We start from the raw sequence: 26,408 nt of genomic DNA, 5'->3' as shown, positions 1-26,408 counted from the left end.
TTAGCCTTGTCCTTTTTTTAGAATGGATCTGTTACTGACTGGTGTGTTTTTCAAAGACACTTTAAGAAGGGACGATAAAATCCAGAAGTTTAGAAGAAAGACTGTGTTAGTTTAGTTTGATGATGTGAGTTGAATTACAGCCTGTCCTTAATGAATGTTATCCAAGTACAAAATAAGCCACGTTTCCATAAAAATAACATTTCATGTGGAGTCAGAGTGGGTTAAAGTCATGGAAAAAAGACGGAGGGACAGCTCTTCGTGATGCTTGCTTGTCCAAGTGCTTAAAGTTGTCACAGGATGTCTACTAATGCTGGTCCCTCCAGCAATGACATCCCTGGCTGGGATGTCCCCAGAGGAGTCCCAGGCTCAACTCAGCTGCTGGACCCGAGCTTTCTGCTAATCTTTCCCTCATTACCATCCCTAGCCACATAGGTGCCATTTGTGAAATTTCAAGGCAAATGTATGGATGGTTTCTAGCCCTACTTTGTTACCCAAAGAACAGAGTTTCTCTCAGAAACCTTTTGAACTCTGTTAATATTCCAACATCATTAATGTCTTGAGGGGAAATGACAAAACTTAACGTATTCCAAAACCTAGGGCACAAAATAAAACCAGTTATAGGAAGCTTATAAATGCCTACATAAAAAGAAAAAAAAATCAGATACATCGCAAAGCACTTAGTGCAGCACCTCGGGGCCTTAGACAGAAAAGAAAAAGCCAAATCTAAAGTAGTGAGCCAAAATAATTAAAATAGAAGCAGAGCAGAAGTGAATTAGAAATAAAAAGAATGAGTAAGCTGAGTAGTTGGTTCTTTGAAAGAGATGGACTAAGCCAAACTAACCAAAAGAAAGAAGAACCCAAATTAATAAAATTTGAGATGAAAAGGGAGACAGTGCAGTACATAGCAATAAAATTCAGAAAACCATTAGGAAGGACGTGCCCAGAAGGTGTGTATTGAACGAACTTGGGAAATCTAAATGAAATGGATGAATTTCGAGATGTATATAATCCCCAAAATTAAACCAAGCAGAGTTAAGCAATTTAAATAGATTAATAACCAGACAGCTATTGAGACTGACTCCATGACAGACTTCAGCCCTCTATGCCCCAGCAGTGGTTCTGGAATGGACCTAGGAATAGAGTCAACGGATAAAGAATTCCCTAGAATTCCCCTAATGTGTTCTAAATTGGGCTCACATTGGGGTTTCTCCGTCTTTGTAGATGGTAGAACCCAGAGTGCTGGACTTCTGTAGAATAAAACATTCTTTGCATTTAAAAAGAAGAAAGAAAGAAAGAAAGAAAGAAAGAAAGAAAGAAAGAAAGAAAGAAAGAAAGAAAGAAAGAGAGAGAGAGAGAGAAAGAAAGAGAGAAAGAGAGAAAGAAAACCTCGACAGGTATTAGTTGGTTGTCCTGTCGAGTAGTCAGGCATGAGATTATACACAAAGAAGCAACCGTAAATGGAACCAGCAGGTTGTTTGCGCATACATGTATACACACATGTATTTAGAGAGAGAAAGCACTTAAAGGAAATGAGATTATGGATTTAGGATGAAGTGGGACAGTGTGTAAGAGAACTTGGAGGGAAGAGGGAAAGAGAGAGTGTGGTATGGTTATATTTAATTAAAAAATAAATAACAAAAAGTCCACTGAAACTTTCAAAGAACTAATAAAGAATTTTAACACAATAAAAAGATTAAGAAAAATTCATCAGGGATTAGAAAAGAGCCTAGAAGATGTTTAAGAAAGAGAGAGAAGCCAAGCCTCCTCTAAGGAGGACAGATACTGACCTGCTCAGGTTAATGGAGTGTGGTCTGTTACCAAAGCTCCTCTGTCACTTGGCTCCAAAGCTGTCATTTTGTAACCTCTGGTCTAGATGAGCTCTGTTCTGCAGGTGAGGCTCCAAGCCCAGGAGTAACACTCTGACCACACAGTTTAACTCTCATAACTAGTAAGGTAGATGTTAAATTCACGTTCTTGCATTTTAGTGCATTTTGGTAGGTCTTGGAATTTTAGAGTAGAAAGACTTTGAACACCCCCTCTTAACAAATCCTCTAGTTAAGAACCGAGAGCTGAGCCACAGAAGGATACATTTCCAGCTCTTCGTTGCTGAGGGTTGAGCTCTACACCCCCAAGGCCTGTGAGAATCACCTGCATCATTTGAACGTGGAGGGCAAACTGTAAACATCTAGAAACTATAGTAGATGGCAGAGTGAGCAAGTGTGTTTACTGAGAAGCCGAAAGCCCACGGAAATAGCAGCAGTCAGGAGAAACCAGTAAGCCCCGGTCCCAAAGCAGTGTTCCCAAAGGCTCTAATCTGCCCTTTCCTCCATCCTCACCTCTCTTCTCTTTTCCCTACTGGGACTAAGAACTGGGCCTTGTTATTGATCTTGGTGTCTAAAACCCACTGAGGGTTGGAGCGATGGCTCGCTGGGATAGAGCGGGACTCTCAGCTCTCCTGAAGAACCCAGGTTCACTGCTCAGCATCCGCATAGATCTCAGAAAGTGTGTGACACCGCGTCCAGGGGATCCGACACCTCCTCCTGCCTAACGTGGGCACTGTAAATGTGCACATTGATGGCGAACAGATATACATGCCAACAAAATACCCCAAAACGTAAAACAATAGTAGTAAATGTTTAAAACTCACAGCCCTTGATACTCGAGGGTCAGATACTTGCTTTTTGGGTTGGGGGTTGGTATTCGGATCAAGGAGTGATGGCATGTCCTCTATACTGTATAACGTTTAACAACATCCTGACCAGTACCGTCTGCTTAATACTACTAGTTCATTCAGTGATAAGCAAAGTGTCCTCAGACATTGTCTAGCATCCCATGGTCACAAAACCCATCCCAGCTAGGAAGAATACGGTCAATAAGTAACAGCTATGAGGTACTACGGTGTCATGACAGTAGAAATTGTACCTGAAATCCTAATTCAATGTTCCTGGAAAAGCTCAGACAAATGAAAAGCTATGTCAGGGAAAGTCTACCAGCCATTGGTGCTATAAATCAGACACTGGGAGAATTATAAGCACCCCCAAGGAAGAAGAAGCAAACTGCTTCGTTCTTGCTTTGTTTCTCCAGTGCTGACAACATGCCGTTTGCTAATGAGCAAGGGAGAATTGTATGAAATGTGAGACATATTTTCAAAGGCAGCCAAAGGCTGCAAAACTCTGAGCGTGAGGATGCAGACCTCCAATCCCCATACTTGAGTGTCTGAGGCCTGAGAATCGTCATGAGGGCAAAGCCAGTCTGCCTTACCACAACAAGACTCTACTTACAGAAACAATGCAAACAAAAAAAAAAAAGACAGGAGAGAGAAAAATCAAGAACCAAGACACATTCCAAAACGAATCCTATTCTGCCGCACAGGAAGATGGCGATGAGTGGCAACAGCTTCTCCTTTCTAGTCCTGACTCGTGATTCTAACCATTCAAGCTATGAACAAATGCTTGCTAAGAACTTAGGGTAGAAGAAGGTGTTCTGCCTGAAGCATCCCAAAAACTCCTTGGTTGGCATGACGTATGAGCTAGGTGCTTTTAAGTTTGAGCAGAAGTTTTACAAATGAAGGAAAAGGGAAAGGCGGGGACTGAGGAGACCAGGGTACAAACAATCACAGCCTCAATGTGGCACTGGGTGGAATATGGTAGGTCAGAGGAGGAGAAACTGGTAAAAAAAAAATCACACAGAGGCTGAGAGCTGAGTCTGCAAAGTTGAATTGTGCAGAGCTTATCAAGAAATCTAACAGGAGCTGGGGTTGGGTTTCAATGGCTAAGAACACCTGCTGTTTTTACTGAGGACCAGGGTTCTAATCCCAACACCCACACAGTAGCTCACAACCGTCTGTAACTCCAGTTTCAGGGGATTGACATCCTTTGCTTGTTTTTGATGGCACCAGGCACTCATATACATAAATATGTACCTAAATACATACATATACACATGCGCACATACACAGAGATAAGGCTGTCATATACATAAAATAGAAAACCAATAAAATCATATTTTAAAAAGTAATTTGGGTGTCTCAAAGTAAAGAAGCTGGTCTCATCCTTTGGAAACTATGGGGCCAATGGAGAGCTCTTACTACTGTATCATTTGTCCCTGAAGGAAGGGAGCAGAGCAGGATTGGTTACAACACAGAGAACTGGGGCAGACTATTACAGTCACAAGAGCCCTAAGGAATGTCTATTAAGGTTGAGCGTTTTGGACTTGAGCCTAAAGCAGATTTGGGTGATTGCTAAATGTCCCAGGTAAGCAATGTTTCTTGTACAGGGACTCAGTGGATGTCTGGAGGTGGTCAATGATATGTGTGAGAAAGCGGGTCACAAGGGAGAGAATGACTGCTTCAGCTCTTGACATGCTAAGTTTGGGTCCATTCAGGTTCTCAGAATAAGGTGATCACTACCAGTTAGAAATGCTTTGCTGTCCTCCGATGCTTAGAGGACAGATGCAAGTTGACACTGGAGTTTGCAAATCCCTTAAAATTTAAGAGGCCTTGCTTTCAAGTCATTATTTTGTATTATACTAGTAATAAATGATTCTATTTCCCCAGCAAGTACTTGAAAGTTTACAGTGTATCTGAGGCATGCATTTTTATCCAATGGTTTTAAATTTGTTTTATAAATTCAGCAATGCTTAGACACTCATGGGCTATTGATATGAAAGGGTAATGAATGAGTTGAAATAATACATTTTGTTTTCTAAAATTTAAACATTAAGAAGCAATCCTAAAGCATGTAACATTTGGAATGTTGCATTTGGCAGTCTGAGCAGTGGTTCTAGCTGTTTATTTGGGGGTGGCACAATTCTAACACTTGTTGTAGTCGTGTGAGGTGCTGGGGAGGGGAGTCAGAGGCCAGGCGCACTTTCAGATAGAAGTCTAGCGATAGAGTTTAAACAAAAATGGTAAAATCATTAAGGTTGAAATCTGCTCCAGATACAGCACATTTTTTGGGTAGAGTTAAGTGGATTTGCTTATTTTAGGAGGCACACTTTCCTGATGAGACAGTCATTATAGGCCCAGCTGGCTCATAAAAGATCTAAGGCTTTCCTTTTCTTTTCAATATGTCTCACAGTTGGTCCCCATCTGAAGCACGAAGTGTGGGGACATGAATCGAATTAGCATCAGCCACAATAATAGGGACGCCTCATCCCTGACCAAGCGTTACAATGGGAACCCTTTCAGAACTTATCTCTCTGGATGAAATACAAGGGTCACCTTATCTGCAAGCCCTTCTACCGCCCTGTAATTGAGTTCGTTTGAATAGATAGCAGACTATCCAAGGCCAATCATGAAATGGTGGTTGACAAGGAAGTTACTATCTTGCTAGCTGAATTGGAGATATATAACATATATAACACGTTATCACTGAGCAAGAAACTGAGTGACAGCAGTTAATGTGTCCTATTCCTCTGTTTTTACAGGTTGTTCTCTCTCTTTCTCTCTCTCTCTCACCCACTCTCTATACATCACCAATATACTATTGTTTACAGTTATATGTATGTGTATATATATATACCTATATATATACATATATAGGTATATAGATATATATGTGTGTGTGTGTGTGTGTGTGTGTGTGTGTGTGTGTAGGGAATAACCACTGAAGAGGAGACTCAGAAAAATGTAAACATATTTTGTTAAATTTCACCAACTGCTAGTACATTTAATTAAATAGGTCATTCCAACTAGATGTTTTTCCTGTGTTGTCCACACACAGAGATAACATTAACACATTAAATATTCACTGAGGCTCACACAGAAGTAGATATGCAGATAAGGACTAATTAACCATCATTTTTCTCACAGCATACCTACAAAGACTGGTTTGTTTCCTCTTCAAGTGAATGAAGCTTCAGAAAGCCCGTGCCAGGTCCCCAAAACGCATAACATGTAAATAGAGTCAATAACACTCATGTCCTCACTTAGCACATCCCACTGACAATTTCCTCTAAGCATAGCTCAGCCTCTTTGCCTTCTAACATCTTTGACTGTGCTTAAACATTTAATTCCTTTTCATCTGTATTCTTCTAAAGAGTCCTGTGCACTAGGCAGCTTTGCTTACCTTCAGAAGTATTTCCCTGAAGAGACGCACAGTGAGAAAATTATGGAGTCCAAGGTCAGCACATTTTAAAATGATTTTCTAGAACCATTCCACAGTGCACCGCTCAGTGACAATCATGACAATGTATTGCAGTGTACCACCGCAGCCAGCTTAATCTTTCAATTGAAATAATTGAAAAAGAAAACCAGACAAAATTCGGGTGAGTCAGCCCAAGGTTTAAAACCTTCCACAACTCTACATTTAATATTTTTCTTCTCTTATGGTTGCTGCAGGGAGCATAGTTATTAACAACTAAAGCTGTGGAAGACTTATGTGTTGTTTGGCAACTGCGTCTTTATCCTAGGGGAGAATAAATATAGTTTAGAGGCTTCAGAAAGTTTGAAAGAAGAGGAAAAGTCAAGGTGAGCTTCTTCTGAAGTGTCAAATGTAAATACTAAAGGTGAACAGGGTGACAGGGAAGGAAAGGCATCCGAGACAAACAGTGGGAATTATCCAAGTGTGTGGCATGCTGCCCAGGCAGAGAACTGACTTGAGAAGATTCAGTGTATTGGTGACAGACCATTAGTCGTAGAAAGAGAAAAGCTGAGAAAGGTAATTCATGACTATGAGTATCTACATGTGGTGATTTGAGGGTATGTATATGTATGGGTGCACACACATGTTCCTGCCATCTTGTACATTTGAGACAAAGGCCAGCTTGTCACAATCAGTTGTCTTCTTTCAACCCTAGTTCAGGGAAGGATGTCAGGCTCTGTCGTAGGCATCTTCACCCTAGGGAGCATTTTGTTTCAATACTATCATCTGTTAATCCTTTTAATAGCCCTGCTTGGGAGGGGGGGCAGTGGAGGGGTAGTCAGCAAACCAGACATTCTAGAAAGGGAGCTCAACTGAGAACTAGAGGAACTCAAGACTTGGACAGAGTCAGCTGTCTCATTAAAATGTCAGGGTTATATCTGCCTTCTATACCCTGCTTCGGTTGTTGCCTTTATTCCAACAAATTAAGTGGGAAGCTTGATTCTCTTTGGGGAATTTTTTTTAAAGACAAATAGAATAAAAGCGATCAAAGGTATATAAGAAAGAATCACATGTAACCTTTTACGCTAGGCTCTAACTAGGCTCTGAGTAGCCCGAGTAAGAGGCAAAAAGGGCTAAACGTTCAAAGGAGACTGCAGAGGTGGGCTCGAGGGGCTCCAGTAAAAAGGAACATTCATAGAGAAGACGAAGGTTTGCATTCTGAATTGCAGTAAAAGATAAAGCAATTCGGAAGATGGGAGGCCTGGGAGCTAGTAGGGAGAGAAGCTATCGGTAAGCTGATTATGAGCTGTATGTGAGGTACAGTTCACACACTCAGATGAAGCACACATGTGGATCCGAAGAGTTCAATGGTAGTGTGAGGACCTAAGCTAAAAAAAAATGCATGCTGAAAGGGACTGGATATAGACGTCTCCTGAGAGACACAGCCAGAGCATGTCCAAAACAGAGGTCAATGCTAGCAGCAAACCACTGAACTGAGAACTATCCCCCCTTGGGGGGAATTAGAGGAAGGATTGAAAGAGTTGAAGGAGCTTGCAACCCGATAAATCAACAATGCCAACCAATCAGAGCTTCCAGGGACTAAACCACTACTGAAAGACTATACATGGACTGACCCAGGGCTCCAACTGCATATGTAGCAGAAAATAGCCTTGTTAGGGCACCAGGGGAAGGGAAAGCCCTTGGTCCTGCCAAGGGTGGACCCCCAGTGCAGGGGAATATGGGGGGCAGTAAGGGGGATGTATGGGGGGAATACCCATATGGAGGAGGGGGAAGGGAGTGAATGGGGGCTTATGGACAGGAAACCGGGAAGGGGAATAACATTTGAAATATAAGTAAAGAAATATATCTAATAAAAAAATTAAAAATAAATGCTTTTCCTAAAGTGCCTCTGTAGATGCAAGGTCAAGGCTATTATAACGTTAGGATAAATGATTTGCAATATTCCCATATTAGAAAAAATTACACTGCTGAAATTCTAATAAAATTGAATTGCAAGTTGAATAAAAACCATTGCAGATGAAATATGTCACAAAAAAAAGACTGAAGAACAAACTTAGCTTTTGAGAACTTTTAAAGAGAGGTTTCAATCATGTACTACAAAAGAACCAGATCATAGTAACATGGTATTATTTCCTGAAGGAATGGTTTCTAGTTTGTTTCATATATATAACTTTCCCAAGCCGTGCCTCATGTCTACTCTTGCTAACCTGGGGACACTGGAAATGTCATCCAGAGGCAGTTTTGTTATTACAGTGGATTTGCTGCTCGTGTCCTGTAGACAGAGGTCAGGATTCTAAACATCATATAATGCCGTGGGCATCTCTCTACTGGTCGGAGAATTATCTGATCAAAACTCTCAGGCGAGAGGAGTATTAGAAATTCTAAAGTAAGTTCCCATAAAGTACAAGAACTGTGGGTACCTTGGAGAGGTGTGAGGTTTCCGTGAGATAAAGGTAGCATAAAAGATTAAATATGCAAGACCTTTAGGATTGGGCAAAGATACCCAAGACAAGTATTTCCGTAACTTACATTAACAAGATGGCGGAGGGAGATGTGCGCGGTGTGCGCTGACAGAGGGGGAAGGGCACCTGGAGAAGTTGAAAATGAGGAAGCGGGAGCCAAACTTGAATCCCCACATCCAGGGAGTGCGGCCATTCTCCGCTGGAAGCTTACACAGCACAGGAGGAGGGGCCAGAAGAGGCTGTGGGAAAAGACCGCCGGACTAATAGTAATGACTTCTGATGGACAGTTAGAATCAGGGTGAAGGGAAGATGAAATAAATGTTAGCTTGCAGCATATTGAAAAGTAAAGTGAAAGGGGGCGCAGGACAGTAGAACTCTATTTTAACTGGTTGTCTGGACACAAAGGATTATTATGGTGTAGGGTTAGAGACACTATTCTGTTTACTGATATAAAGAAGAGTCTACAGGGAGACAATCAGTGGAAAAGGTATTGCTGAAGGGGCAAGAGTCTAGAGGAGAAAGATGAAAGAAATTGTGCAAAATAAAAAAGGAATTGACATAGCCCAGAGGCTGAGTGCCTCCAGCCCTTCCAGGGAACCCGAGTTTAGTTCTCAGCACCCACATTGGGTGGCTCACAATCACCTATAACTCCAGCTCCATAGGATCTCACAGCCTCTTCTGGCCACAGTGGGCAGGCACACACACACACACACACACACACACACACACACACACAGATACATACACACTCACACAGATACACACATACACACACAGACACACACACACAACTCACACATACACACAAACACACACACACCTCACACATACACACACACTTACATACACACAGATACATACACACTCACACACACACAAACTCACACACACACATACACACACATATACACACAAACTCACACACACACTCTCACACACAAACACACACACTCACACACTCACACACACACTGACACACTCACACACACAAACACACACACAAACTCACACACACAAACACACACACACAAACACACACACACAAACACACACACACAAACACACACACACAAACTCACACACACACTCACACACGCACAAACACACACACACACACACACACACACACACAGAAGAAAGAAAATTTAAAGAAAGTAAACCTGGGGCCTGAGGTTTGAGACAGATGTTAGATAGTTCTCGATGGGAACTAATTCTTGAATTGACCTTGATGGACAAGCAGGAGAAGCCGCAGAAACAAGAAGCTAATGCTTCTTTCATCAGAGAGGCTGGCCTGGGAAGGTGTGACAGGCTCTCAAGGCTCTCACATTTAGTTGCTGGACAGTTCTTAGGTCCCTTGTGAGAACATCTTCAAGTTAATGCCCATGATGTGGTGGGAATCGGCTACATTTTAATTTTTGCTCTCACCGCCTTTGAATTTAAAACATATTAAACTCCCATGTGGTCATTATAGTTATTAACAATGAGTAGAGTTATGATTTCTTTGTTCAATGGTTTTTTTAAGTGTTAATATTCTTATATCTGTGCCTAGATCCAAGAAAATTGTGTAGTATTTTTATTTCTTCAGCATACAATATACATATTAAAGTGTCTTTAACATAATACTGTGTACAAGGAATATACAATAAGAATTTTTAAATATACATTGTATGAACTTAAAAGATAAGCAAATGGTTTCCCAGAGAAAGTGACACAAGAAAATGTATCTTCCAGTTTTCCCCTAGTATTTTTTCATTGTGCTCATTATGAACTAATTATGTCTCTTGATCTGTGCGTTGAGGTCCTAACACCCAGTGGGACTATGTTTAGACACAGCCATGAAAGAAGTAATTAAGGTTAAATGAGGTCGTTGTATATAATATTCTGATCCCATAGGATTGGAGTCCTTGTAACAGTCAGAGACAGATACATTGTTAAAGCTGGGGAAGGACACAGAGATAAGGAAAAAAGCTTCACCACAATGGCCAATCCTTGATCTCTGACATCCACATTCTATGCTGTTAGAGAAGGAATTTCTGGTTTTTTTTTTCATGTAGTCTTATGTGCATGGCAGCACCAGAGGGGTAATATCCCCCCTCTCACATTATAGCTTTTATAGATGGATGGGTAGAGAATTCGGATCATCCGTTAACATATTTCTCTTTGAAGACTGGATTGGCTGTGGAGGCTGGATGCCCGAGAATGCCCAAGCCCCAGACATCTATCATCTGCTTCAGTCTTCTAGGTTGGGCGGCAGCATGGTGTCAGCAGTAGTCAGTATTCAAATATACACAGTTCAAACACCAGAGTAAAGGTCAACCTTGTGGCCTTTAGTGAATTGTTTCAGCCTCGATTGCCTCATCTGTAAAAAGAAAGAAAATCCACATAAAAAGATAAAATTAAAATTAGTGTAGCTTTTCTTCTTTTTTTGCTTGATAGTTTTATTAAACTCCACAAGCAATAATTTATGACATTTAAGGATATTTTTACCTGTATCTAATGATTCTGGGAGATACATGTTTATTTTCATTTTTATTGTTTGTTCTTTGACAATTTCATCCATATATTATATGCATTCTGAAGATTATAATGCCCCCATCTCAGACTCTATTCCCTTCCTTTCTATAAGCCCCTTGTCATCCAAGATCTTTGCTGGTTTGTTGCTGTTGTTGTTTGAGACTCACTGATTTAACCAGGATCATCTGTGTGACAAAAGTTTGGAATATCTCTTAAAGCCTGTGTGAGAGCTCTTTAGTGAGTGCACCTGAAGACAACGACTGCCCCACTCACAGAACTATTATTAGCAGGGAAGGGTAGGGTTCCTTCAGTTCCTAACCAATGGTGACTGACTGTTAATAAGCTACTGTAGCTCGTTGAAGGCAGCCACCATACTGAGAGATCATGATTGCATTAGCTGTGCACCAGTGTGCCAACAGACACCATTTGATGGCAATTCCCTTTTGACTCTTCCATTATTGCCAGCGCCCTCTTCTGCAGTGTTCCCTGGGCCTTGGAGGCAGGAAGTATAGATGTCTGAGCACTCAACTTGTTCTCAGCATCAAGAACAGCCCTGTGTCTCTGCATTCACTACCCACCTTGCAAAGAAAGGCTCTCTGACTTAAGGTGAAGGGAGCATTTGCTTGTTACTATAAACGTATTTAACAGGCAATTTGACACACTGACAATTTAGCTAACGGAAAGAATTAAGCTCAGCTCTATGGCCAAAGACCTCCTTGGCATTGGCTCTTTGACCATGTTTACAGGAAGCAAGATGAATTCCTTCCTCAGAGCCTGTCAAAATACGTTGTTGCCTCCTTAACCGTCCTGACATTACTGCATCAGCAGGCGCATCTTGCCTGGGAGGTGGATATTTGTAGCATGGAGGGCCAACAGCTGGATATGACAGCCTCACCCCCGGAAGCCTGGATAGCACTTTCTAACACCATGAAATCTAACCAGCATGGAGGAAGCTTCTAGCTCAGTTCCAGTTTGCAGTCCAGATATATGGCGTCTTCAGCAATACAGTCTTAACAACTAGTTCTAATGAACGACCAAGAATCCCTTTTCCCAGTCATGTCATAAAGGCAAAAATAGTAAGTTCAGTGATACATTTTGGTAAGATTCTAAACTAGTGACTAGTAAACCCTTTACTTCTAAGAATTTTAGGCCATAAATAAAAGTTTTCTAAAAATAAAAATGCCATGAGATAAAATTATTGTACTGGTTGTCTAGGGGTTCATTTTTATCTGCTGTGCTCTTATTCACTGTGTTATTTATATACTTAAAATTTATACACTGGGTCTATTTTTTCTCGTGGGTGTGCACATGCATGCGTGCCTGTCTGTGCCACATTCATGTGTGCTGATGTGAGAGGGTAACTCACAAGACTCGATTCTCTGCCTCCACCATGTGAGTTTCAAGGATCTAATTCTGGCTTGGTAGCAAGTGCCTTGATCCACTGAGCCATCTCAGCAGTCCAAATGACAATCGGGCCACCTTTTAAAATGATTACTGAAAGCATCATCCACCATGATCAAGTGGGCTTCATCCCAGGGATGCAGGGATGGTTCCGTATATGAAAATGCATCCACATAATCCACCACATAAACAAATAGAAAGGAAAAAAGCACATAATCGTCTCATTAGATGCTGAAAAGGCCTTTGACAAAATCTAACACTGCTTCACATTCCTGTCTGAAAAGACTGAAGGGACAAAAATGGAGAAGAGCCTGAGGAAAAGGAGGTCCAGCAGCAGGCCCAAAATGGGATCCAGCACAAGCTCAAGGAGAGGCCCCAAGGTCTGACACTATTTCTGAGGCTATGGTGCGCTTACAGACAGGAGCCTAGCATGGCTCCCCTCTGAAAAACCCAACAAGCAGCTGAAAAAGTCAGATGCAAATACTTACACCCAACCAATGGACAGAAGCCAGGGACCCCTGTGGTCAAATTGGAAAAAGGCTGGAAGGAGCTGAGGAGGAGGGCGAGCCTATAGGAAGACTAACAGCCTCAACTAACCTGGACCCCAGAGATCTCTCAGACACTGAGCCACCAACCAGGCAGGTGATACGAGGCCCCCAACTCATATACAGCAGAGAACTGCCAGGTCTGGACTCAGTCAGAGAAAATGCACCTAACACTCAGCAGACTTGAGACCCCAGGGAGTGGGGAGGTCTGGTGAAGTGGGGTTGGGGGGATGGGAACATCCTCTAAAAGATGGGAGGTGAGAAGGTATGGGATGTCAGTCAGAGGGTGGACCAGGAGGGTGATAAAGTCTAGACTGTAAGAAAGATTAAAGGGAAAAAAAGTCTTGGAGAGATCAGAGATATGAGGCACATACCTAAACAAAATAAAGGCAATGTACCTCAGGCCAATAGGTAACATCAAATTAAATGGAGAGAAACTTAAAGCAGTTCCACTAAAATCAGGGACAAGGGAAAATTGTCCACTCTGTATCTCTTCAATATAGTACTTGAAGTCTTAGCTAGAGAAATAAGACAACTGAAAAAGATCAAAGGAATTCAATTGGAAAGGAAGAAGTCAAAGAATCGTTTTTCACAGACAACAGATAGTATACATAAGTGACCCCCAAAACTCTACCCAAGGATTCCTACAACTGATAAACACCTTCAGCAAAGTGGCCAAATAGAAAATTAACTACAAAAACAAATCAGGAGCCTTCCTCTATACAAATGATAAATGGGCTGAGAAAGAAATCAGGGAAACAGCACCCTTCACAAGAGTCACAGATAATATAAAATATCTTGGCGTGACTCTAACCAATCAAGTGAAAGTCATGTGTGACAGGAGCTTCAAGTCTCTGGAGAAAGAAATTGAAGAAGATGTCAGAAGATGGAAATATCTTCCCTGCTCAAGGATCAGTAGGATTAACATAGTAAAACATTGTATAGGATACATAGGATAACATTGTATAGTAAGCAATCTATAGATTCTGTGGAATGCCAATCAAAATTCCAACACAATCCTTTACAAGCCTTGAAAGAACAATTCTCAACTTCATATGGAAAGAAAAGCAGGATAGCTAAAACAATCTCGTGCAATAAAGGAAACTGGAGTTATCACCATCCCTGGTTTAAAGCTGTACTACAAAGCAGTGGTCATAAGAACTGCATGGGATTGGTATAGAAACAGGCAGATTGATTAATGGAATCAATGAATCAAAGACCCAGAAATAAACCCACACACCTGTGAACACTTGATTTTTGTCAAAGAAGCCAAAACCATACAATGGAGAAAAAAAGAAAACATTTAAACAAGTAGTTCCAGTTCAATTATGGTCTGCATGTAGAAGAATGCAAATAGATCCGTATTTGTCACCCTGCCCAAAACTCAAGTCCAGGTGGATCAAAACCTCAACATAAAACTGGATACACTAAATCCAAAGAAGAGAAAGTAGGAAACAGTCTTGAACTCATTGGTACAGGAGACAACTTCCTGAACAGAACACCAGTGGCTCAGGCACTAAGATCAACAATTAATAAATGGGACCTCTAAAAACTGGAAACTTCTGTTTAAGACAAAGGACACTGTCAATAGGACAAAACGGCAACCTATAGATGGAGAAAAGATCTTCCCCAACCCTACATCCAACAGAGGACAAATATCCCAAATATATAAAGAACTCAAGAAGTTAGATACCAATAAACCAAACAACCCAATTTATCAGTGGGGTAGAGAGCTAAGCAGAGAATTCTCAACAGAGGAATCTTGAATGGTCAAGAAGGACGTAAAGAAATGTTTAACATCCTTAGTCATAAGAGAAATTATGAAAATGGGAATTAAAACAACCTGAGACCCATCAAAATAGTTAGGATCAAAAACTCAAGTGATGGGGTTGGGGATTTAGCTCAGTGGTAGAGCGCTTGCTTAGCAAGCGCAAGGCCCTGGGTTCCGTCCCCAGCTCCAAAAAAAAGAAAAGGAAAAAAAAAAAACTCAAGTGATGACATATGCTGGCAAGGATGTGGAGAAAGAGGGGCACTCCTCCATTACTGGTGGGATTGCAAACTGGTACAACCACTCTGGAAATCAATCTGGTGGTTTCTCAGAAAATTGGAAATAATTCTAACTGAAGACCCAACTATACCACTCCTTTGCATATATCCAAAAGATGCTCCATCATACCACGAGGACACATGTTCTACTATGTTCATAATAGTCAGAAACTGGTAAAACCCAGATACCCCTCAACTGAAAAAATGGAAACAGAAAATGTGGTTCATTTACACAACAGAATATTGTTGTCAGCTGTTTAAAAACATCATGAATTTTGCAGGCAAACAGATAGGACTAGAAAATATCATCCTGAGTTAGGTAACCCAGACCCAAAGGACATGCATAATATACTCACTTATAAATAGATAATATCTATAAAGAGATTTGATATACCAGGTTTGGGGGATACCCATGGAAGGCTTCTACCCTCCCAAAAGAGAAGGGGAAGGAATTGTGTGTGTGTGTGGAGGACAGGGAGGAAGGGGGAGCAATTGGGATGTAAAGTGAATATATAAATTAATTTTAAAAAATGATTATTAGATAGATATACATATACATATAAACATATAGTTTATGTATGTATATATATTAATTAAAACTCAAAGAATCCGTTTTTATTTAAAAATTTCCATTTATTCTTCATAGTATAATTGAATTGTTTAGAACAGATTATTGACACAATCAAGGAAGCAAATCTGCTTTACATAAGTGATTAATTTTATAACCACATTTGGAACTTGAACACTTATTTGGAGAGTGAGCGTGGGAGTACAGCTACCTAATACCCTTGATTGAAGGCGTCACCTTTCTGGTCTAGGAAGATCATCCTTGGGCAAAGTCATCCTCTTCCACCTGCCATAGATTCACAGCTTTGGGAGAGACAAATATGTGACACTGAGGGAGGAAGGAGACACCAGTCTATGGAGCCAGACCAGCTGCGTCACTTCCAATACTCAAGGGAGTGACAGATGTCACAGTCACACCTCTCACATTCCCTATCTTAAATTTGACAGAATCTGCTTAATTCCTTTAATTTTTATTATTTTTATATTTTTAACTTACAGAGTCTAATTACCTCCTCCAAATTACTAAACATCATATCAAAATAGGAATATAGTAAAGCACAAGGATTTAGCCAACTAACATGAATACGCTAGGTTTAAATGCAGACATGACTTATAAAAGGTGCTTTATAAGCCATAGATTGTGTGTAAATGCTTTTTTTTGTTGTTGGCAACATGTCAATCCTTGATACTTGGAGTCCATCCGTTTGGTCTTTTGTCACCCTCAGAGTTTTAAAGCCCATTTCTCTTTAGACAAGTGTATCATCACGTTGCAATCGAAGAACAAAATTATACACATTTTAGGCATACCGCTGAGTAATCAGCTCCCTTCAGAAAGATGTTTTGGTGTAATAATGAAAACATCTTAATAGCTGAAATTATTACCCACTGAGTCAATCACCATAATGTCCCCAAACAGACACTTTTCCTAGAGTGAGGAGCAGCCTTTTAGCTGATGCCTCTTAAGAAGGATGTCTACAAATGTTAACATTCTCTAAGCAAAGAGTCATTGTTTCCTTTCTGTCTTTTTCCCTTTCTTACTGCCCCATCTTTGATCTGCCTCCCTCACTTTGTTCTCCCTCTTCCCCTTCTGCTTTCCTTTCCCTCTGCACCTTGCAACCGTGTTAAACTACCAATATTAAACATGCAGGACACTTCAGATTTGCTCCTCTGTGTACCTGCATTTGCGAATCTGTATTTAAATAACACATTAAAATCACTCACCTTAAAGAATCCTGCCTGGTCTTTATAGGGGTCCCCAACAACTGGATCAGGGACTAACTTGTTGCCTTCCTGTGGATCCTGTTCCAACTGAGCTGTCCTGTCTGGCCTTAGGTGGGGAAAAGATGTACTTAGTCCTGCAGTTGACTTGAGGTGCCAGGTTGGGTTGGTTCTCCAGAAGGGACCTTCCCCTTCTCAGAGGTGAAGGGGAGGGGAGAAAGGCTGTGTGAGGGGAACTGGGAGGAGAGGGGTTTTGATTGAGATGTAAAGTGAATGAATGAGTGAGTGAATGACTGAATGAATGAATGAATAGGTAAGTAAATAAATAGAGTAAAAGAGAATCCTGCCTTGACATTTTTAAAATGACTTATTTATTTTTATTTTTATGTATGCGTGCTTCGACTGCACATATGTCTATATACCATTGTGTGCAGTGCCCAGAGAGGCAAGGATAGGGCATCAGAACCCCCTAAAACTGCAATTACAAATGGTTGTGAGCCACTACGTGGGTGCTAAGAATCAAATTCAAATCCTCTGGGGGAGCAGCCACTGTTCTTAAACACAGAGCCCTGTTTCCAGCCCCTGCTTAACTTGTTAAAACTAGATTCTCTTCTCAGAAAAATTAACATAAAAGTGTATGTGCAACTACATGCATGCACTGAGGTTTGCTGTTGAGCGAGCCTGAGGTAGATTTTCACATAGTAATAGCTCTCTACTTTCCTCAGAAATTGAACCTAGCATATATGTGCAAATGGCTATTTTATTTCGCAACACTAAAATTAAATTATGTGTGACTATGAATTTATAAAGAGTTTAATAATCTCCCTGTAGTTGCTTGCTTTTATAGCTGATAAATGTTTTGTGGGTTCTACTCATTCAGTTGCTAAGGTGGCCAGAACATCTTACCTAGATTTTCAGAATAAAACATGGATGACAGAGGTCTTTTTATTAGTCAGGTCATGCTGTAAGACCCTAATAAATATTTAGAAAGATATTCACTACTGTATTAGTTAGAATTCTCATGAGTAGCAGAACTTATAAAATAAATCGTTATATGTAGTGAGAAATGGAATTTATTAAAATGGCTTACAGGCTATGGTCCAGCTGGTCCAACAATGGCTACCTATGAATGGATGGTCCAAGAATCTCGTAGTTGTTTGGTCCACAAGGCTGGATGTCTCAGCCGGTCTTCGGTATGCTGGAATTCTGAGTAAGTAGGCTCTAATGCCAGGGAAGGAATGCACTTGCTAGCAGGAGCAAGCAGGCAGAGAGGGAGGAAGCTTCTTTTTCCAAGGCCTTCTTCATATAGTCTGATAGCAGAAGGTGTGGTCCTGAATAAAGGTGGAGCTTCTCACCTCAAAAGATCTGCATGAAAGATTTAACCTCAAAGATCAAGATTAAAAGTGGATCTTCCCAAAACAATTTAATTAAGAAAAAAATTCCCTCACAGGTATGCTCAGTCATTTGGATTTTACATTCCAGGTGTAGTCAAATTGACAACCAAGAATAGCCATCACAACCACCTATAGTAATATGTCCTAAAAGACATGTTTGACAAGGATGTTTGACAATTACCAGAACTGCAAATAAATAAGCCCATCAATAATAAGTTTATTAATTAATTCTGTAATTCTACTATATAGCTAATCAGGCTTTCTTTAATAATTTATTGACGAGAGGAGAAATACATAGTAGGGATCCCTTCAGACTCAGCAATATTATTTGAAAGTTCCACATCTTCCTAAAGTACTTCATATAATATAATATAATATAATATAATATAATATAATATAATATTTTTGTTTAAAAAAGATTTACCATTTTATCAGAATCTAATTATTCAATGTATGGCCCTACATTCCCAAAGACAAAAATTATGATCCTTTGTATGTTTATTGTGAAAAGAAATTATGTATGTTCAATCTACAGTATAGAGTATAAATATTTGTGTTTGTGTACACAGTTATCATGCTTCCCATTTCCCTGGGTTATATGTCCATGTGTGTTTCTATATGTATACAGAGACAGAGTGGTAGATATTCTATGGGGTATGTACTTAACAGCTACCTGTTAGCTGCTAAAATATTCCTTAAAATTTTTAAAGATAAAATTGAATAAGTATACAATAGTGCAAAGATAAAATAATATTGAATCATAGCTAGTTAATAGCTATAACTCTAAACAAGGCTACACTGAGAGCAAATGAAGAATTCTCTCTAGTCATGTGTCATTGGGTGACTGTAGATATTTTTGTAGATTTCTCTGAAATCAGACTTTCTCTAAGATTAGGGATGGACCAATACCTTCTACAGGAAAGTAAGAAAATTAATCATATAAGGAATAGTGGTGCTGGGGGTAGTGACACAACCTATAATCTTACCAGTCAGAAATCTGAAAAAAAAAAAAGGATCATGAGTTAAGACGTTTGCTGCATTGCAAATTCTAGACTAGAGTGGACTTTAGGGTTGGAAAATCATCTCAAGACAAATTAGATTGTCCAAATCTTAGGGTAAAGCCACATACCACTGTTGAAAAAGAAATAGTATCAATAAAAGACTCCTGATGGCATTCTGCTACAATCATAAATCAGTTCCTGCCTCAACTATCATCAGAGAAGCTTCTCCTGTAACAGGAAGGGACAAATAAATCCACAACCAGACATTATACACAGAGAGACAACTTAGAACACTCAGCCCAAAATGGGAGGTCTCTGTCAAATCTCTCTCTCCAGGGCTCAGCGAACCCTGTGAAAGAGGAGGCAAGTGAGTGTAAGAGAAAGAGGTGATGGAAGACACCAAGAAAACAAAGGCCTCTAAATCAGCATAAGCAAAGCTCATATGAACTCACAGAGCCTGAGGCAGTATATGCAGGACCTGCACTGGTCTGTACCAGGTCCTTCATGTATACAGTATAGCTTCTGGTTTAGCATTCATTTGGTATTCCTGGGTGTGCCAATGGGTGGATCTCTGATTCTTGTACTTTCTCTTGATCTCTTTTCCTTCTGTTTGTGTTGTCTATTTCTACTGTGTTCGTTTTTGTGTTATCTTATTGTTTTATAATTTTATTTATCTCTCAGAGGCATATTTGCTTTCTCATGGGAGACAGAAAGGGTCTGGATCCGGATAGGAGTGGAGATGACAAGGAAGCGGGAGGAATAGATGGAGGAAAGACTGTAATCAAGACGTGAAAAATTTATATTTCAATAGCAAGGAAGAATAAAAAAGAAAAGCTGATGTGTTATGCCATTATTTGAGTGAAAATTTAGGTTTCTGTTCCCTGTCCTTTGTGTCCTTCATTAGAATGTTACCAACAAAAATTATAGGGATTCAAGGTAAAAACTAAATAAATAAAAATTACAGTAAAGTATTAAGAAAAATACAAACAAAAAATAGAACCAAGTAAAGGGGAAATGTTTAAAATCATCTTTGAGCATTTTCCTCAATAATAGAGATTACCTTATCGTTTATTTTATTGATAACATTTTTGAGGAATTTTTAGACTTGCCTATTCAGAATGAATTAATAAGTTCATTATATTAAACCTCATATTTTGGAATGAGTTTCTTAATTTCCTGGGCCTGTGTCTCAAAATTTCCTCTTTGTCTCCTTTTGTATATCAGCATGACCGTATTTAGCACAGCATAGAAGTGACCCAGCCTCCCAGATGGATCAGAACCAGGGATCTGAGATAACAGCTGTCCTCTGTCGCCCTAGTCTTCTTTATAGTTTTTGCAAAAAAGTAATTAAAAATGAAAGCAGTTAAGTAACTTTAAATTCTAAATCATCAAATTTTCTGCTGTGGCTCCGAGGCTGACTGCATAACTTATTACTTGGTGCTCCGAATGCATGTCATTTAGAGATTAAGATAATGAAAAGGCTGTGGGTGTGATTCAGCATTGTACAGCTTCTCCAGAATTTAAGAGACCCTGGATTCAACCCCCAGTACTTCCCTAAAGGAATCATACAGGTGGAACAGGGAAGAACACAGGGAAGGTAAAGTGACTGGCATGTAAGTATAAGGACTGTCGTTCAGCCCCCTACACAGCTGGCAAAAAAGCCCATCTAGAATCCCCATGGTCAAAGAAGACATAGGGAGTCCTCAGAGCAAACTGGCTAGCTAGAGGAAGCTAAGCTAGCAAGTCAAGTTCTGTCTTTAAGGAGAGGTCCCGCCTCAATATACAACATTGGAGAAAGATCAAGGAAGACCCTTGGCATCAGCCTCTGTACGCACACAACCGACACAAACATACATTTACAAATATTATAGAGGTATAAAATGTGTAATTCACAAATATTATAATGGTATAAAGTGTATATTTCTACATAATACCTTAAAACACCTCCTTAAAAGCCTACACAGTACTAGTTTTTCATCACTATCTTCTAAGTGTGGTATTGTGGATAGGGGTTGTAGTGTCAACTTTTTTAATAGCAAGGAGAATGCTCACATCCTATCACATTTGCTAGGTGTTACGATCTAGGGTGAGCTTCTGACTTTCTTAAGAGCACCAATAAAATGGAGGTGACACTAACAACATCACTGTGCAGTACTTGTCATGCCGAGCAATGCCTGGCATATTTGTGACTCTGACCCATGTGATCAAAAACTTGGCAGAAAGAACTCAAGGGAGGAAAGGTTCAATTTTAGCACACTGTGTGAAAGGATTTGGCCTGTAGTTACCTGGTTATGAGTACTCAGACAGAATATGATGGCAGCTGGATGAGGCAAAAGTCAGTAAGTAGGCACCAGAAACAAGATATGGCCAAAGTAAATGATTAACTCCAGTGAGGCATTACCAGAAATACATGAGACTGATGTTCTGGTTAGGCTTGTACTGACTTTCTCTTTGTTATCCAGTCTATTTCGGTGGTTGCCAAAATATCATATAAAAGGAGTTTCTGTACCTGGTTGTATTCAGTGTATTTCAAGAATAAATTCTACTACGTATGTATTCGTTTGGTTCTTATTTTCTATAGCATTTTATATTTTAATCATATGCTAGATGATGCTTCATTCTATAAAACAAATCTAAAGACAGTTCTAGATATAGAGTAAGTATTGAGGAGATGGGCTTTAAGTAGTTAACCTTCCTACTTCATCCCAAAGTCAATTTATTTTCACTTTTCTACAATTCTTACTTTGTCAATGATTATTTGCTTTCTTTTCATTGGAGATGCACCTACAGGTTGCCTTTTACAGTTTCCAATAAAAATGACAAAAATTAATCCTGGTTTACTGACAGGCTTCCCTTATTGGCCGGTTTTGTTATATCAGTTAGATAAGAAATTGACTCACAATTAGTATAGGCTCCGTATCTGTTTTTGCTAGACACGCGTGTCAAATATGACTAGATGTTAACTACAGGGGTTGACCAGCTAGAAGAGGCCCCTGACCTCATAGTGTTTATCATCCAATCAGATGGGAGTCTGCTGTCTGGTGTGTTTCTTAGCAGTCTACCTAGATTGTTTGAATTTACATTTTTAAGGATGGCTTTAAATCACTTCACTATTAATGACTGGTTGGCGTCCTTCCCACTTTGCAGAGGACTTAACACTATCACTCTGGGTTTCCTCTGACAGCTCTTTCAAGCATTTAATTGGAGGACTGGATGATGTCTCTAACAAAGCATATGAGGATGCAGAAGCGAAAGCAAAGTAAGTGAGATTTGTTTTGGGGACTTTCTTCATCTTGATAAAAAAATGACTTTGCCAAGATTAACCAAATATTTGGACTTCATGTCAAGTACTCTGGCAGTAAAAACTTGATTACTTAAAAGAAAAATTAAGTAAACAATGCATGTGTTACACAATGTGCTTACTTATAATGGTTCTTTTCAACATGAAATCCTTTGTGAAGATCCACTCAAGCAGGTAAGTGATAGTTTAAAATCCGATGTAAACAATTACAATGAAATGTAATTGTCAGACTGAAAATACCTTCTGATGCTAAACGTATTTTTTTTACAAGGATGACTTCCTATAAAACAAAGCTTTGCCAAAGCTTTTTGGCAGACTTGATATATTCAAGATTCTTTTGAAATGTAATTTCAAAAATATTAGTTACTTTGAAAACAGTGGTCTTTATAATCTTCTCCTCTTTCACTCAATACAAACTGACATTCATAGTCTATTAAATAGATAAAATTTAGTGTGAATTCCATAGTTCACACCAAAATTTGATTATCAAATTTGTAGTGACCTAAAACACAAAAGAAATAAAATATTTCGCTCTAAATATCCATGAAAATAACATTCGAACTAGGAGTAATATATTAAGAATTATACTCCATGTTAACCTCTTGAATACATACAGATGTGTAAGTAAGGTGACTGATGGCCAACTTAGAAATATAAGCAGCTGCCTTAGACTTATAGAACATAGTGTAGCTGCATTCATATACATATGAATATTCATAAACATATGGTTTTGCCAGCCTTAATTATCAGTGATGGAGAAGTGACTGTAAACGAGACTCTGCTCAGGATCTACTGACTTTGTAGGAGTAACTGTGTGATGGTTTATGAAACCTGAACATTCATGGATTCACTTTCCTACACTGTACTTTTAGGGACTAAGGAAACAAGTATACTAAAGTGGATTCAGACAGTTAGAAGGAAGATTTGGCCATCGTTTGTCACACTGTAATATGAATCTGAACAAAGATGAAAAACCCTTTGCTCCTGTTTATCCCTCTTGAGCACCACTCCCAATACTTCTCTCACAGCCTCAGTTAGCCCTTCTTTAAAGTGGTAGCTTTTGTTGCATTTTAATTGATGACCTTATGATAAAAGCAATCTTTGTAAATTGCAAAGTGCTACAAAGGTGGATGGCCTTGTTGAAAGAATCTTTGGAAACATACTTTAATTTTACAAATGACTCTGAAAACAAATATTAATTATTCCAGATATATTATAAAATATTTTACATGACTAAGGACTTTTTAATCTTATATAAGTTAAAGTTGTTGTGTTTATATAGTATATCATCAAGTTATACTTAGGCTAGAAAATATTCATAGATATTTTTATAAAACACTATCAGTTTGGCCAAACAGTTATGGTTAAGGAACAAAGAAATAATAAAATGACTGTCTTCATCAAGGTCCTTCCCAATATGTTTATCTTACCAGTAGATTTGCTAGCTTATAATTTGGAATCTTAGAATTTGTAATTTCAAAAATGTTATTTACTTTGTAAAAAAAAAGTGGTCTTCATAACCTTCTCTTTCACTCAAAACAACCTGACATTTCATATCCTATAGTATATGAAACAAACATACAGTAGTTGAGGTATACAACATGATTTGATATAGGTATCAATGAGAATCTGGTCACAGTAATTAAGCCAATTATCCCATCTATCACCTCACATAAGTTACTCTTTTATAGGTGGTGAATTGTTCAAATTTAGATTAAATTAGTCACTGACCTAATCAATAACCATCGACCTGATGGGAATTATTGATTTGGTAAGCCATAGATTGAGTCAGCAACCAGAAGGGATCAATCACTAGTCAGATTAGTCACCAATTAAATCAACCATTTGCTGGACCAAACTTGGTTATAGAGACCTTTGATTAGATCAGCTACTAATCTGATAAGGGCAGATGAATAGATCACTGTTCAGATGCCCTGCTGATTGATAAGCTGCCTCAGAAGACACATTGTCTTAGCAAATTTCATTCAGAATACATTTATCTTAAATTGCCTGCTTATTACTAAGACCAAGTGAATTTATTCTTAATAATCTTTAGTGTTAATGATTATTTAGAACGTATAAATAGCTTGATTCAAAAAATTAACAAACCCCTGATCTGAATTCTAGGGAGAACAATAATAAGTTTATTCCTTGAAATTGCCTTATAACAGATGTTAGATTATTTGTTGTGGTGTCTTTTACACTGTTAACACTAGTGCTAACATATGGAGGTGTCTGAAGTTGTAGCCATCCCTTAATCATATGTCCTTAACTTGGAGGAAGCTAACTCTTAAGTTTCTGCAGGGTAAGCTTTTTAGCTGCATGGGCAAACTTCAGCATCTGTGTTACCATTGTTGCCTCTTTCTTCCACTGATTTTTTCCCTTTGAATACATTGTACACTCACATGCTACTTAAGGAATATTTAAAGGTTCACATGTGCAGTGGAACCTGGGGACATCCTGTAATTGATTTACATTTCCTGGATGATTCTGTTAATGCCTTTATATTTCTATATAGACCGTGAAGCCCAGAGCAGGCACAGCTGAGGTGATGATTAAACTCCGCTGTGTGAACTGAATTGTTTTCAAGGTCCCCTTTGGTTTTGCAAAAGTCATGAAATTTAAGGCTAATATTTCCTAAATCCCCATTAAAATGATCATGTTACTTACCCATGTGAAATGGTTATTTTTCTATGTCTATTCTTATTTGGGGAAGGAGAGATAAAACTGGAATGACTTTAATAACTCATTCCTTTGGGATACTTAAAACTCAGAGGTGAGGAACTCATTATCTACTTAACATAATGCTCAATGGCAGACTGATTGCCCCAGCTATGCATGCTATTCTTAGAAAACCCACAGCAAGCACATAGATCAATCAGTCCAGGAAAATTGGCTTGAAAGAAACACCCTATTGAAAGGTTTGCAAAAACTCTTTTCCTGAAGGATATGTGTCTTCTCCCTATACCACAATACAGCTTTTCTTACTTTATTTTTTATTAAAAAAACTTTATTTTATGGCACATTCAGCCTTTCTTAATTGCTAATAATCTTGACTAAAGACTTTGCTTTGTAAAATATGACACAAAGATTGGGAGAAAAAAATATAGTATCAAAATTAAGGATCACTGGCCATCACTTAGAATATAAAGTAGCCCGTGCAATGATATGTCCATATCATTTTTGCTGCAAGGACACTCATTCACTTGATAAAAAGCATTTATAACTTTACTTAGTATGAGTTTTCCATGGTACTATATAATGTGCATAACTGACACAAAACACATTTTCCAATACTAGGGAATATGTTATAGTTTGAAGGAAAACTGATATATTAGTCAGTGGTTGTTTTCACCCCATATTTTTACAAACAAGTTATGGCAATTATTGTCATATGATTTTGAGTATTCTACCTCCATCCTTGTAGAAAGCTTGTCTTTTAAAATCACGGCTATCCATTAAATATAAAAGTAAAAATTTTATTTCATTATTTTGAGCCTTTTGACAGAAGAGTTTTTTATTAAATAATATGTTTTATAGTTAGCATAGCATCGATGTATTTGATGATAAACATTATACTCAGAAGTAACAGCCAAAAGAACTTCTATTTTCTAAATAAAAATCTGAATTCATATATACTACACATACACACTGAACTTAGCTTATCATAAAAACCTTTACAGCAAAAATTGTACTCAGCACAGCTCGCATTAGCCATCATTATAGTCTCAGTTTGAGGGCATAAAGTAGGCAAAAAAAAATGTAATACTGTTTTCATTTGTGATACGGTTTATTTTTATTAAAATGTTTTATACCTTTACTTTTTATAAAAACAATATGGCAAGATAGAGAAAG

The 26,408-nt window shown here is 38.8% G+C and overlaps 1 protein-coding gene across 3 annotated transcripts in view; it reads left to right on the top strand.

Annotated features, from left to right (window-relative positions):
- Positions 1–26,408, top strand: part of Prkg1 (protein kinase cGMP-dependent 1) — a 1,233,235-nt gene that overhangs the window by 1,097,251 nt on the left and 109,576 nt on the right. For all 3 annotated transcript variants that reach the window (XM_063271952.1, XM_063271955.1, NM_001105731.4), the window contains one exon: positions 22,437–22,511. In XM_063271952.1, coding sequence (XP_063128022.1) covers positions 22,437–22,511 — 75 coding nt within the window. The remainder of the gene's footprint in view (positions 1–22,436; positions 22,512–26,408) is intronic.

Source organism: Rattus norvegicus, chromosome 1 (genome assembly GCF_036323735.1).
Source record: "Rattus norvegicus strain BN/NHsdMcwi chromosome 1, GRCr8, whole genome shotgun sequence".
Taxonomy (NCBI): Eukaryota; Metazoa; Chordata; class Mammalia; order Rodentia; family Muridae; genus Rattus; species Rattus norvegicus.
The sequence above is the reverse complement of the archived record's forward strand: the minus strand, read 5'-3'. Positions and strand labels throughout refer to the sequence as shown.